Source organism: Poecilia reticulata, chromosome 22, assembly GCF_904066995.2.
Source record: "Poecilia reticulata chromosome 22, P_reticulata-male-v2, whole genome shotgun sequence".
NCBI classification, from domain to species: domain Eukaryota; kingdom Metazoa; phylum Chordata; class Actinopteri; order Cyprinodontiformes; family Poeciliidae; genus Poecilia; species Poecilia reticulata.
Genome location: NC_088851.1, coordinates 15572605 through 15585971, shown reverse-complemented (window position 1 = coordinate 15585971; position 13367 = coordinate 15572605). Strand labels below are relative to the sequence as shown.

The window sequence follows — 13367 nt, the reverse complement described above, 5'->3', positions numbered from 1 at the left end:
TCAACTCTTCAAAATCCAAATAATATATATGTTATTCTAAGATAACATAAGAGGGATCTAGGTTTTCTCACAGAAATGCTCTGTTTTTAGCTCCACCTATCTTTCCATCAACTCTGGCAAGCTTCACCGTCCGTGATAAACAAAAATATCCCCACATTATTAGGCTGCTACTACCACGTTTTAGAGTCGGAAAAGTGTGTTTATATATATAAATATATACATATATATAAAAGGTCCCACAAAGGTGCTATGTGATCAGGTTCCTAATATAAGATTCTTGTTGTCTTACTGTTAAATGATACCCGTAGTAAAACAGTGTACATTTATGTAGATTTGCTTCCGCAACTTTCGTTCTCCAAAACCATTTGACAGGAACTACTCCTCCAGCTGCAGTACCGGTTCCTTCCTCATGGGACGCACGTTTCATCCGGTTTCCCACTGAAGAGTTTAACCGGGCCGACGCACGTCCTTCTCCACTGCGCCTGAAACAATCATATTTCAACAAAAATGGACGCGGGATTTTTCCGCGTAAGTGCTTTAAGCAAATAGCTAATGCGTTATCGCCGTTTTGGTTGGTTGCATGTTCATATATTGTTGATATTTGTCGTGAATATGGCGTGTGTGTTTAGGTAGGAGGCCATACTGTTAGAAGCAGTGCGGTCGTGGCTTCGTCTATCAACTGATGTCAAATAATTTGGGATTTCGTTATGGGGTTTCTTTGAACTGAGGCATTTTAGGAATGAATTAGTGTTTATATAAGAAGTTTTTATTCTAGTACTTTATCATTAAATGTTACTTTGCCGGTTTAAAATGTTTTTAGGCTATTTGTAGGTAATATTGCAGGAATTAGACCAGACCTTGGCTTAAGATGGCGCCTGGCCGGTGCGTCGCTAATGTTTCGACCAGCTATTCGCGAACACGTTTGCGCCGATGTTAATTAGAAATGTTACACACGGGCTTGTTGACTTCTTGCTTACTAATGTCCCCTAATGTTCCTATCTTATTTTTAATGTGGCGACTACTACGAAACCATTATCTTCCTGCTGGTGACTTAGCAACTGATCATCATGCGTGACCCAGATTGACTGAAAAATGTTTGCCTGTTTTTATTTTATTATTTTAGGGCACGAGTGCGGAGCAAGACAACCGTTTCAGCAACAAGCAGAAAAAATTGCTGAAGCAGCTGAAATTTGCAGAATGTCTCGACAAGAAGGTGGGCTATGTCTGACAACGAGCTTTATTATTAACATGGATGTTTTATATTCTAAAAGACAAACTTGTTGCATTAAAATTCCTCAAGTATTGGTTACACGAAAATTATTAAACCGAAGTTACTTCTGGAAACACGTGCATACTTGACTTCCTTGTCCAGTATGCATAAGGTTCCATTATAAATCAGTATATGCATAATTTCAGAACATTAACGTAGTTTACTAAAGGCATTTAATCATAAGCTTGTGTTGCTTTTGAGTCAGTTTGGCTGAAATAATACTCCAAATTTTGTACACGGTCTTCCCATTTTGTTTGTTCCTACTTCCAAATTGTGCAGATAAACCATTTTTCACCTCTTTACTTAATTTTTATGTAATTTAAAGACTGAGATAAAAAAAAAAAATTATATTTTATGGTGAATAAATTGCATGTTATCTTTTTTTGGTACAGTTTTTTTTTTTATTGCGGCACTTGTGGCCCATATAAACAAGTTGATGTTTAAAAAAATATGAGCAATTTTGACCTCTAATCAGCCCAAAATAACTCTTTGAGTGGCCTGCTGCTGCCAAGTCTTAAAAGTTGCATAGCCAAATTTCCTTATAGGAGACCGTTGTAGGACTGTAGAAGTGGGCAAAAATCTCGTCTTGTTACGTTTTCGGTACAAGTAAATTAAAAATATTTACATATATATTTTTTCACTTTGTTCTGCACTAAGCAAATAATCTTTTTCAGGTTTTAAACTTAGATTTTCTGTTCTAAACCTTCAGAATGGAAAAGCTTAGAACTGACTGGAAATTAACCAATTGAAAACAATTATTGTTAAATTTAAGACATTTTTAAAAGTAACTGCCCATATTTGATAATTAAATATGTTTAAATGGCTTTTTAACATATTTAGAGTAGGGTTGGACAATAATTCAATTACAATCTAATTTGCGATAGACATGTGATCAATATAGATCTGATAGAATATTCACTGAACTCCAATCCAGAACTATACAGATGCCACCAATACAACCCATTAGCAAGGTTGGTGGCATCAGCTAACTCACTCTTTGGTTACGTAGCAACAACCTGTTGAGTAACTTGCAGTTTCAGGTTTCACCACTTTGCCTCATAACTGCTTATAATAAAATAAAACACGGTATGGATTGAAAACTGAATAAAACAGGAATGGTCCCACCACCAATTTGGAAGTATTTCAGATATTTAAAACAGAAATCAACAATTATTGATGTTGACTGATGTGAAACACTTGCATATTAGGTTTTTCAGCCATATCTCCCAGCCCTACTTTGAAGTTAATATTTAAGCTGGGACATCCTAGTGTCCCAGCTGTACCTGAAGGCAGCATGTGCAGTTTTTGGAAAAAATCCCTAATCATCAATGAGATTCCTCCAAGTTGGATTTTATAACATGTAGAGATGTGTGCATGCCATTTGGAGATCAGCTGAATTTATCTGTTATGCTTACATTCACTTGAACATTGGTTCAAATGAGTTATTTTGTGAAATAACTCATTTAGCTCATATAGTATTTATATATTTTATTAACATATTTGCTGTATGTTTACATTTCCACAACTGTTGCTTGTTCTTTCCGTAGGTGGACATGACCAAAGTGAACCTAGAAGTCATCAAACCATGGATCACTCAACGTGTGACTGAGATTCTGGGATTTGAGGATGATGTGGTCATAGAGTTCATATTCAACCAACTTGAAGAGAAGGTAAAGTCATTGTCTTAATGTTTTGTTGTTTTTTATTAAAAGAACTGTTGTTAATTTGAGGGTATTGTTAAGCCAGTAAGAAGGGACATGAACAAATATTTGCAGATCCTAGTGACACTGAAATTGAATGGGTAAAGTAAAAATTGGTTTAAATCTAACTTGTGTTAAATTTCCATGTTTTGCTGTTTTGTGACAACATGCCTTTATTCAGCAGTCTTCTAATGATGATGTGATTTATGATTTAAAAGGCCTGAACCAATATGGATGTTATACCTTGCATCAGAAGTATAGCACCAACATCTAATTAGCTCTCTCCTGAGCCCAAAGTCTCTGAGCCCAACTCTCCCTTCATGATGCAGTGTGTGTTTTGAGGTGAGTTGTATATAGGGATCATCCATATCATGCCAGTGAAAGACAAAACTGAACAGTACCATAATCATACTGTCCGTATTTATACATATAGTTTACAATTAGGCTGCTAAGGCTATATTTAACAATGCTACAGATGATAAAAGATAAAACAGAAAAAGGTAAAAAAAAAATATAAAATAAAATTGTAGCTTGTTTCTTGGTATAAGTAATATTTATTTCCTTACTTATCGAATCCGAAACTGAAAAGTATTGTCTCACTGACCCCCCTGATTGCAAGTTTCACCTTTAGCTTTTTAGGGTGGGGTCTGAAGTTACACTTTTACCTACACCCTGCCGTAGCTTTGTTTCTAATTGTGAAAAAGAACATAGGCTTTTAAAAGTTGCTAAATAAAGTGTGAATCACTGTTGCTAGGGCCAATAGGAATCACAGCCATAAGTTGTTAAAAACTATACATCAGTGTTAAGGGAGGAAAAAAAACAGATCTTCTCACCTTAGTCATTAATTGGAGAAAAAGTGAAACTGTTTGTAATGGTGTGTAAAGGCCATAGTAACCATTGACAAACTGGTGCCTTAAATTTTTTTTCTAGCTCAAATTTTTTACTAAAACCTTTACTACCGATTCAAGCTTATTTGCTTTCCTTTTTTAAGTTCTTGATTTTTTTTTTTTATTGATCAAATTCTCTTTTTTCAATGAACTTTTTATTGCACATCTTTAAATCCCAAAACTCTCCTTGTTTATAGATACAAGGAGAGTGTTGTACATTTGAGAGTTGATAACTTCAACCACTGGAGGTCAGCAAAAAAAACCAAACAATTTGAACTACTAGAAACAATACTTTTCAGCTACAAATCATCTTACCAATGCACACACATTTGTTAAAAACTGTTTATCTGTTCCATAACAAACTTTAGTGTAAGAAGTTTAATCTGAAATAACCTGATTTGCACTCCTGTCAGAATAAGCTATCTTTTATTCCCCTCGTACGTTTTTTATCCAAAACAAGGAAATAAAATAGACAAGGTTTTTTTTTTCGTATAACACACAAATCTCTTGTGATGTCTACTATTGGCTGGTTATCATTGCACACACATTTGTTTTTAGTAATAGAAGGCCAGTGTGAAGCAGAAACTCAAGTCATTACATAAAAAATCCTAAATAATATTTTTTATTACACCATGGGATACCCTTTGCAAGCATCTCTGGATACTGGCCATGGTTAGGACCTTGATTTTTCTACTGCGTTCAAATTCTTAGGTATTTATTTCACATGATGTTTGTTTTGACAGCAATATAGCTTTCAGCTAATGTTCTACTTTAAATTTTAGCTTGCCCTAGTTTTTTTTTATTCGCAGGGTTTGTGCTAAAAGCTAACTGTAAGATAATTACTTTTGCATTGTGAAAAGAAATTGTACTGTAATAGAGTTGAGATTATGATATGTCTCAATTTTATCTAGTTTGAATAAAAATATATTTTTTTTGTGTAACTGTGTACTCATTATTGCTTGTTCGTCTCTTGCAATTTAGATAAATGATATAACATTATGCTCAAGGTGGTTGAGTCTCAAGCAGTAGGGAGGCGGAAGCCAGCCAATGGAGCTCCGTGCCCACTGATCCCACGGGACTCACTGAAGACACCGGAACTGTACTTGCTGTGTTGGGTTTTGATGCACTCTGTATTGTGCTTACTTGTTTAACCTCAGAACTATAGACTGTGGGGAGACTGGAAGAACTGGGGATGGTTAGTGGCACAGGGATGAAAAGTAGCGGGGTAGCTCTGAGGAATGCAAATAATCTCTCAAAAGATTGCGATAGGTTTTACTGGGATGTAACTGGGATTTAAAAAAAAAAAAATTTTTGCATGCATTTTTATTACTAGATATGTCTCCCCTCAGCTAACTCACATTGTCAGTTCCAAGAGATTGAGTACAATACAGTATCTGAATTAATCTTAGTTTTTTTGTGTACAATTCTAATAGTGAAACCCTGAGATGTTAAGTTTTGCTTTCAGAGCTGTACATGATTTTGATAAGGCTAATTATAACTCAGGATTAGCTTAGACAGGGTTAGAAGGTAGGTCACCCCATTTCTGGGGCCCTGCCTCCCTCTAGATGTTTTCTTTTCAATTATTTAAATGGCCATATTTGTTTCTTTCTCCCCTTCATGTTTGTGTTGCAGCACCCCGATAGCAAGATGATGCAGATCAACCTGACGGGGTTCCTGAATGGGAAGAATGCCCGGGAATTCATGAGGGACCTTTGGCCCCTGCTGCTGAGCGCGCAGGAGAACATCGCTGGCATCCCCTCTGCTTTTCTGGAGCAGAAGAAAGAAGAAATCCGACAGAGACAGGTGATAATCTTCACAACAGAACAGCTCGGTGTTGTGGGGAATCTCAAATTTGAATATCTTAACACGTCACATTAAAGCTAGTTTTTTTATGTTGCGTTTATGTGATTAAAACATTCCTGTAGAAATCTGGACAGAGGTGATCCAGTTTACCTCAGTATTTTACGCTGACAATATTATTAAAAATCTTGTACATTGTTTTACATGTGATTCATATCTGGCAGATTGAACAGGAGAAGCTTGCTTCCTTGAAAAAGGTTGACCAGGATAAGAAGGACAAGGACACAAGAGAACGGACTCGATCAAAGAGCCCAAGAAGGTATGTGTTTTCTCTTTTGCTTCTTTTGCTTTGTGTGTGAATTTGCACAGTTTTTTGTTGTTGTAATGAAAGTTAACTGAATTTAAACATGGGGATTTGTCTCTGTATTGAATCTAACATTACTGCGTGTCTGATAAGGTGGAAGATGAGGTCACCAGGGAAGCGTGAAAGGAAGCGTAGTCCATCGCGATCTCCAGTGCGCAAACCCAGCCCAGTTGTTGGAGACTCCCCCCCTCCACCTCTGATGCAGTCCAACACTAAAATGTCTCAGCAGCAGCCTGAGGAGCCAGACACGTCAGGAACAGGCCTGCCAGAAACCGTTATCCAAGAAGCTTCGTCTACTGGATTAATGTAAAACTCCCTGTTCTGTGTCAACTAGATTTTGCTTTGTTCTTCTTGCATACTTAAAATGTATTGATTCATTTCTTTTTTTTTTTTATAGTGACACAGTTGTAGAGTCAGTTAAAGCAGACTCTGTGACCGAAGTCAAAGAACCGACCCCAGAGAAATCCCTCAAAAAAGAGGAAAGACCGAGGTCTCGTGAAAGAGAAAAGGAAACGAGGAGGGAAAGACCCCACCACCGTTCTCGCTCACGCTCTCACTCTCGTTCTCGCAGGCGACGCTCCCGGTCTAGGTGATGCTTTCTCTTTTTTTGCAAAAATATTACAGAAACAAATGTCGAAAACGTGTAATAAAATTGTGTTCCCTCTACTATATCAGATCCTACTCCCCTCGTAGAAGACAAAGTCCCAGAAGGAGAATGTCTCCCCGTCGGAGGAGTCCCCCTAGACGTGGCCCCACCGGCTCCAGGCACAGACACCGGCGGTCTCCTGTTCGCAGGTCAGTCGTAACTTCACAGACACATCAGATATTTAAAGTCCCCGAAGATTAACTTAATTAGATTTCATTTCATTTGATTAGGTTTCCCTAAATTACTGGAAATATGTTAATTTTAGGAGGCGTTCCCGTTCTGCTTCATCTTCTGGTAGCAGCTCCTCAGGGTCACGTTCACCTAAGAAACCTGTGAAGAGAATATCTACCACGCCACCCCGGAAACAGCTCCATCGTCCTGATGCTTCTGTAAGCCCAGTCGGGAAGGACAAACGCTCGCCGTCTCCCCGAGCTAGGAGAGGCCGGGGCTCCGCTTCCCCGCCAAGATCATCAGGTAAGACCTTCACCTCTTGTTCTGCTGAGCAAACTTTCTTTACTACAGTCAGAATATTTCACCTACACATCTTCAGGTTTCAGTCACAATGAATGCATGTTGAGTTTTGAATCTGTCACTTTAGGAGTAAAGCGGAAACCTGGCGGAAGGGGAGATTCTCCATCTGATTTTGTAAAGGCCAGAACCTCTGAGGGGTCTGAGTCAGGTAAGAGTTTGTATTCTTTAAGAAAAATAATAATGACCAGCCCTGGACTTTAAATGGGTTTTTAAGAAAGGACTGGTGTGGAAAGCCATTGAGTATATATATTTTTTACATGTCTGTTTAGTAAATTGCTGATCTTCTGACAGTTCTACTAAACAAGTGTTCTTGCAAACATATTGTGTAATTTATGAATATTTTTTTATTTCTATTGAAGCCCAGTGATTTTCATCTTAAATTAGAGTGAATGCTAAATTTAATATTGGTTCCAAAAGATGGTGCTAAAAACATTTTGGATTGGTTCTTCGTTTCTATGACTACACCTCTAGCTTCTAACACAAATAGTGGTACTGAGATATCACTAGGAATAATTTAACACTGGAATCGGTTTGTGGGGAAAAAATACTATTTGTCTAAAAATGGCAAACATGCTATGTTACCTTTATTTAATGTACACCACTACTGCTGTTTACCTCAATAAGAAATCATGATAAAGTACAATAATACAGTTTGAAAAAGTGAGTTGTGAAAATGCTGTATAAAGTTGCAAATCGTCATCAGTAGAGAACATAAATGACAATTGTCAAACCAAAGAAACTGTCCAGGTGTTGGAGAACTTTAGGTCCAAAAAATATAAAATATATAGCAGAAGGTTTAGTAAAGCTTTACTTAAGAATATTTTTGTAAAGTTTTAATTTGCTAACTTGATCCAAGTTTTGTTGTGAGTGTACAGAAATGTTGAAGTTTTAATACATCTTGACCTTTTTCCTATTTTGCAACCACAATCTTCTGGGTTTTTTTGTTGTTGTTTTGGTTGGGATAAACAAAGGCAGAGCAGGGCAGTATTGTAAAGAAAAAAAATAATGATTCATAATCTTCAGTTTTTATAAATATAGATACAAAAAGTTTAGTGTGTATTAATATTCATCCCTCATCTTTACTCAGGTATTCTTATTTACATCTAAATAGACTACACAAGTGTGATATTTGATCTCTTTTTAGATGTAGAAATTTAAAATTAAGTTAGATTATAAAATAATATTCCAAGCTCTGAGCATCTCATAAAGCACTATTTAAATGGAATGGATTATTGCCCAGCTTTAAGACGGTGAGAGAAGGGGTGTGTGGTATGGATCTTTTGTTTTTCATTGAATGCTCTCATGGAGAAACGAGAAATTAAAAATTGTCAGTGGCAATAAATTATCCAAAAAGGTCCTTGGTAATTCTGGAGGACCTGCAGAGATTAATGACTGGTGAAAACAATTCTTAACTAACTTATGTGTCATAAAATCCCTCAGTTTCTGGTTGTAGTGTGTCAAAATGGGGAAAAGGTCAAGGAGTATGAACACTTTTGCAAAGCAGTGAATTTACAAAGTTACAAAGTCGGTTTATTGAACAAAAATAGAACCAGTCATACAGTATAACTCCATAAAGGAGTCCAGCACCTCCCATATTGTTATATTGCACCATATTCTGACGAAGCCAACTGTGAACGCTGTTAAGTACTTTCTGTAACTCTTCCTTGGCACTCTGTCCATGGCCTTGCTCACACTGATCAGACGCTCAATGCTTTACATTTCAGAGGAGGATAAAAATGAAAAAGGGGCAACAGCAGATTCGGTGCAGCAGCGACGTCAGTATCGCAGGCAGAATCAACAGTCCTCTTCAGGTTAAGAAGCGTTTTTGTTTTTCCACGTAATTTTTTTCACCCTTCTTTCTAACCGAGTCTCCTTCTGTCATCTTGCCTCCATCGTCTCATGGACTTTAGAAGCTGTGTCCTTGTCCCAACCTTGGTGTTGTTGTTTTTGTCTTTTCAGCAAAGCGTAAAGCCATAAGAAAAAAAAAAGTTAGATTTTTGTTTTTTCTTTCAGATTCAGGATCTTCCTCCTCAGAAGATGAAGGACCTAAGAGGTCAGCAGCAGGGCCAGGCGCCAGAAACGGTGAAGTAAGGAGGAAACGCAGCCGTACGCCTTCACCTCGTAGGCGACATAGAGATCCCTCCCCAAGGTCGGACAACTTGATTTTTAAACAGCTAGATTATTTGATAGTGATTTGTTCCGCATATAATTTTCATATTTTTCCTAATGTGAAGTAAGAAAAAGAAAAATTGTTTGACGCTTGTACCTTCAGGAGGAGACGTTCTCCATCTCCTGGACGCAGACGTCGCTCTCCTTCTCCCCCTCGACGTCGTAGATCTCCCTCCCCTCCCAGACGCAGGTATAATCTTGCTACTGATGAAGAACATGAGCATTTAATATTTGAAAAACTGGTTTGTTTTATAAATGCGTTTCTTCCCAGGTCTCCTTCCCCTCCTCCCCGCCGTCGCTCTCTGTCCCCCAGACGATATTCTCCCCCTATCCAGCGCCGCTACAGCCCCTCACCTTTGCCTCCACAGAAGAGGAAGCTGTCCAGTTCTCCCACGAAGCGCTTTTCTCCAGGCCCTAAGCGACGCTCCTCCAGATCACCTAAACGTAGAAGCTCTCCCGCTCAGCGGAGACGCTCGCCTCCTTCCTCCTCGTCTCCCCCGAGACATAGAAGGAGCCCGCTGTCTGCCAGGCCGAACAGGGACACTCGATCCCCTGTCATGTCTGCTAGACGCCTCTCCCCCTCCCCCGCTAACCGAGGTCGCCCTGTTCGGCGGTCCACTAGTCCCCAGAGACGCTTCGATTCGTCCAGCACGTCCCCCTCTGCCCAGCGAAGACAGCAGTCCCCTCCACACAGCAGTAAGCTCATCCGTAGGGTGTCTCGCACCCCAGAGCTGCGTAACAAAAGGTGACTTTAGGACATGTTTCCATCAGATGCAGATTTAATGTTGCTTTGAATATTTAGCCTCTAAATTTCTTTCTGTTCTTTTTTAAAATTTTTTTTTATAGAATCTCTCCCAGTCCAAAGCCTATAAGAAGAGCTTCGTCCAGATCCCGATCGCTTTCCCCTCAACCGGCAGCTCAGAAACGTCCGGCCCCAGCCCTGGCTTTGGCCCCGGCCTCAGCTTCTCCGTCACCTTCCCGCTCCGCCAGCGGGTCTCCACCTCCTCCTCCCCTGGCCAAAAAGGCTACCAGTGGTTCTGGCAGTCAGTCTCCCAGCAAGGTTTGTCCAGTACAATTGCTTCTCAATAAACTAGAATATCATCAAAGCTAATTTATTTTAGTTATTTAGGTAATAAAGGAAACACAAGTAGGTGCATTTTATGCAGCATCATAAATGCGGCATGTGTATTTCTAGTCATTTTGATTAACAGCTAATGAAAAGTTTTTAGAAGTATGAAGATCAATTTCTTAAAATTAAATTGAGAGGCTCCGAATTTGAGCTGCTTGATGAGAAATGTTAATCCTCCACAGTTTGTTCTGATTTAAGGAGCCATATCATCTGCTGGTATTTGTCTGAATTCTTTGATCAAAACCACAATGGCACCAACCAAAATATTAAAAGGGCTTCATGCCTCTCTGCTTAGTTTTGTGAGGATTCTGATTTCATTCTCCAGCAGGAACTGGAGTCCTGATTCCTGCTTTAATGACTGTGATGTCATCTAGCTTAATTTTTCAGCCTTCTGTTCTGAATTAAACACCATAGAGAGTTTACCAAGTCTTAAAAAGAAGATTAGACACCAGAGTTAGTGATGCGGATGAACTGAAGGCCAGTATTGAATACGGTTGTCACAAAATTTGATACTCCTCCATTTTAGGTACCGAAGTAACCTTTTCTGAAGGATTCTTTCTAATAAAGAGCAAAGGATTGTAAACTGTTACTTAAGATGTGTAACAATATGCTTACTGTGCTACTAATACACTGTAATTATTTTATCTAGGAAATATATTTTTTTCCCTTTTACAATGTAGACCTCAGACAAAATACTTCAAATCAGTAATCTCCAGATAAACTCGACATGTTAGTGGATTTTTAAACTTCACATTTAAACTGATTGTTTGGATGAGCCTCTGCAAATGGCGGCAGGGTTTAGTTGTCTGTTTAGCCAAGTTTGTATCAATTTTGTTGAAAAATTTGTGTCTACAAAGAATTTACAATTTTAGTAGCATTTGTATCAAAATATAATTTATTTTGGCAAGTGTATCATCAAAGCAACGTGAACCTCAACAAGTCAGCAGAGCCAGAGGCTGTTTTTCCTCTATGGGGTCTTTTTCCATGCGAAAGAAACCCCAACCAAGCACTGAGTGTATATACTGTGCAATACAAGGACTTTCCAGTTGGTCAGCACTTCTACATCAGATTTATTTTATTTTTTTGGTCTTTCATATCTAATTTTTTGTGTAAGAATTCAGTTTTTAAATACTAAAATAATTTCACATTTTGATTATACTTTGTAATTTTCTCAGATGCACCTGTCCTTAAATTTATGACAGAAAAAGGAGCTCATGACTTTGACAAAGTTCAATTCTATGACGTATGCGAGGTTACGTTTACATTAATCATAATGTAAACATCGATTTGTTTTTTCAGAATTCAGATGTTGATGGGGGTGGAAAGAAAAAGAAGAAGAAGAAGGAAAAGAAACACAAGAAAGATAAGAAGCACAAAAAGCACAAGAAGCATAAGAAGGAGAAAAGCAGTGCTGCTGCGACCGGCGACGTCCAAGAGAGTCGACCTGCAGAGGAAGACGGCGACGGCGATTCGAGGAAGGTAAAGGATTCTTTTGTAGTTTTTTGCACTGATGAGGGCATGATATCAAAATTATTTGATTGCTAAATTTAAAAAAAGATGTATTAATCTTTGTGCAGGAATCGGAGAGTGAAGTCGATGACGCCTTAGACGATCTGGAAAAGCACCTCCGAGAAAAGGCACTGCGCTCTATGAGGAAGGCCCAGATGTCTCCTTCAGAGATGTCCTGAAATATGAAGCTTTTGAGTTTTCCTTTCACTTTTGATGTTTGTCATCATCCTAGGTTCAGCTTTAGAATGTACAAATTGTTGATTCTTGAATCTTGTTTCTTTTTACAGGTTTGGTACATTCTGGAAAGTGAGTTTCTTTAAAAAAAAAAAAATTGATCCATTAGATAGTTTATCTAAACTGTAAAACTTGTGTTGTCAATACTTTGAGATTGTTAAACAGGAGAAATTTTTAATTTCATAGGTTTGAGTTGGGCAGGTTAATGATATGTCGATGTACAGTAGATCATTTAAGAAGCGATTGCATGTTCAGTGATTACCTCTGATGTGCATGGACCACTGACCATATGAAGAGCGTAGGGAAATAACACCATACAATAAGAAACTGTTACTAATGTCTTTTCCCAGTGGAAGCTGCATCAACTTCATGTGCAGCTGAAGAGGCTTTAACAAAATATCCTGTTTCATATTCTAACTTAACTGAGGTGTTGGATCATTTAACCTGCTTTATTCTGACTTTGAAATTGTCTTATTTGAAATTGAAAGCAATTTGATGTGAAACATGCTTTATTTTTTTTTTCTAAACTGATTGATATGCAATTTATGTTGATGCCCCCGACCTGTGCTAATTTCTGTGGGACTGCTATAGTGTATGATTTGTATTTAGTAACCTTTTCTCTCGTCATCCTGTCATCCTTTCAGAATTAAACCTTTTTTTAAGACACAGCGTAAACCTTTCTGTTTAAAACAGAATTTTGTCACTCATGTTTATCTACTAAAGAAGTATGATTGTCAAAGTGTAAAGCAAAGCACAGCTCCAAAAGTTTTGAAAAGTTATGGCACAAAGATGTTGAACGTGGCATGGCGCCCAGCAGGGTGATTCATGGAGTGGCCATGCGGTCATCACAGTGCACGTTTCTTTTCTTTTTTAATTTGCTCACTTTTGATCAAATGTAAGTAAAACTATATACCATCTTTCAAGAGAAACATTGCAAAATGCTTCTCAAGATAGTACAACAGCTTGAGCCAACATTGCATAAAACAAGTCTTTTGTAAAATTATATTTAAAAAGTTTGCAACAGGGAAGAAGAAGGGAAGAGAGCTCCAGAGTCTGGAGGTCACTAAACGGAATGATCTGTTTTTCAGATTAGTCTGGGGGATCATTCAGCAGCAGTCCCTGATTTGA

General features: G+C 38.2%; 1 protein-coding gene across 5 annotated transcripts; it reads left to right on the top strand.

Moving 5' to 3' along the window:
- The first annotated feature begins 379 nt into the window (after positions 1 to 379).
- On the top strand, positions 380 to 12903 carry srrm1 (serine/arginine repetitive matrix 1). Of its 5 annotated transcripts, none has more exons than XM_017302506.2 (17): positions 380 to 528; positions 1124 to 1213; positions 2818 to 2940; positions 5490 to 5660; positions 5882 to 5976; positions 6115 to 6327; positions 6419 to 6610; positions 6697 to 6816; positions 6969 to 7141; positions 7266 to 7346; positions 8923 to 9009; positions 9212 to 9347; positions 9471 to 9557; positions 9639 to 10112; positions 10214 to 10427; positions 11796 to 11975; positions 12074 to 12903. In XM_017302506.2, the coding sequence occupies exons 1-17, from the start codon at positions 508 to 510 to the stop codon at positions 12182 to 12184; spliced, it is 2568 nt and encodes an 855-aa protein (XP_017157995.1). In that variant the 5' UTR covers positions 380 to 507; the 3' UTR covers positions 12185 to 12903. The 5 variants fall into 5 exon arrangements, with proteins under 5 accessions (XP_017157995.1, XP_008397816.1, XP_008397815.1 ...); XM_008399594.2 differs by having other exon boundaries at positions 6966 to 7141; XM_008399593.2 differs by having other exon boundaries at positions 6933 to 7141.
- Positions 12904 to 13367: the final 464 nt, after the last annotated feature.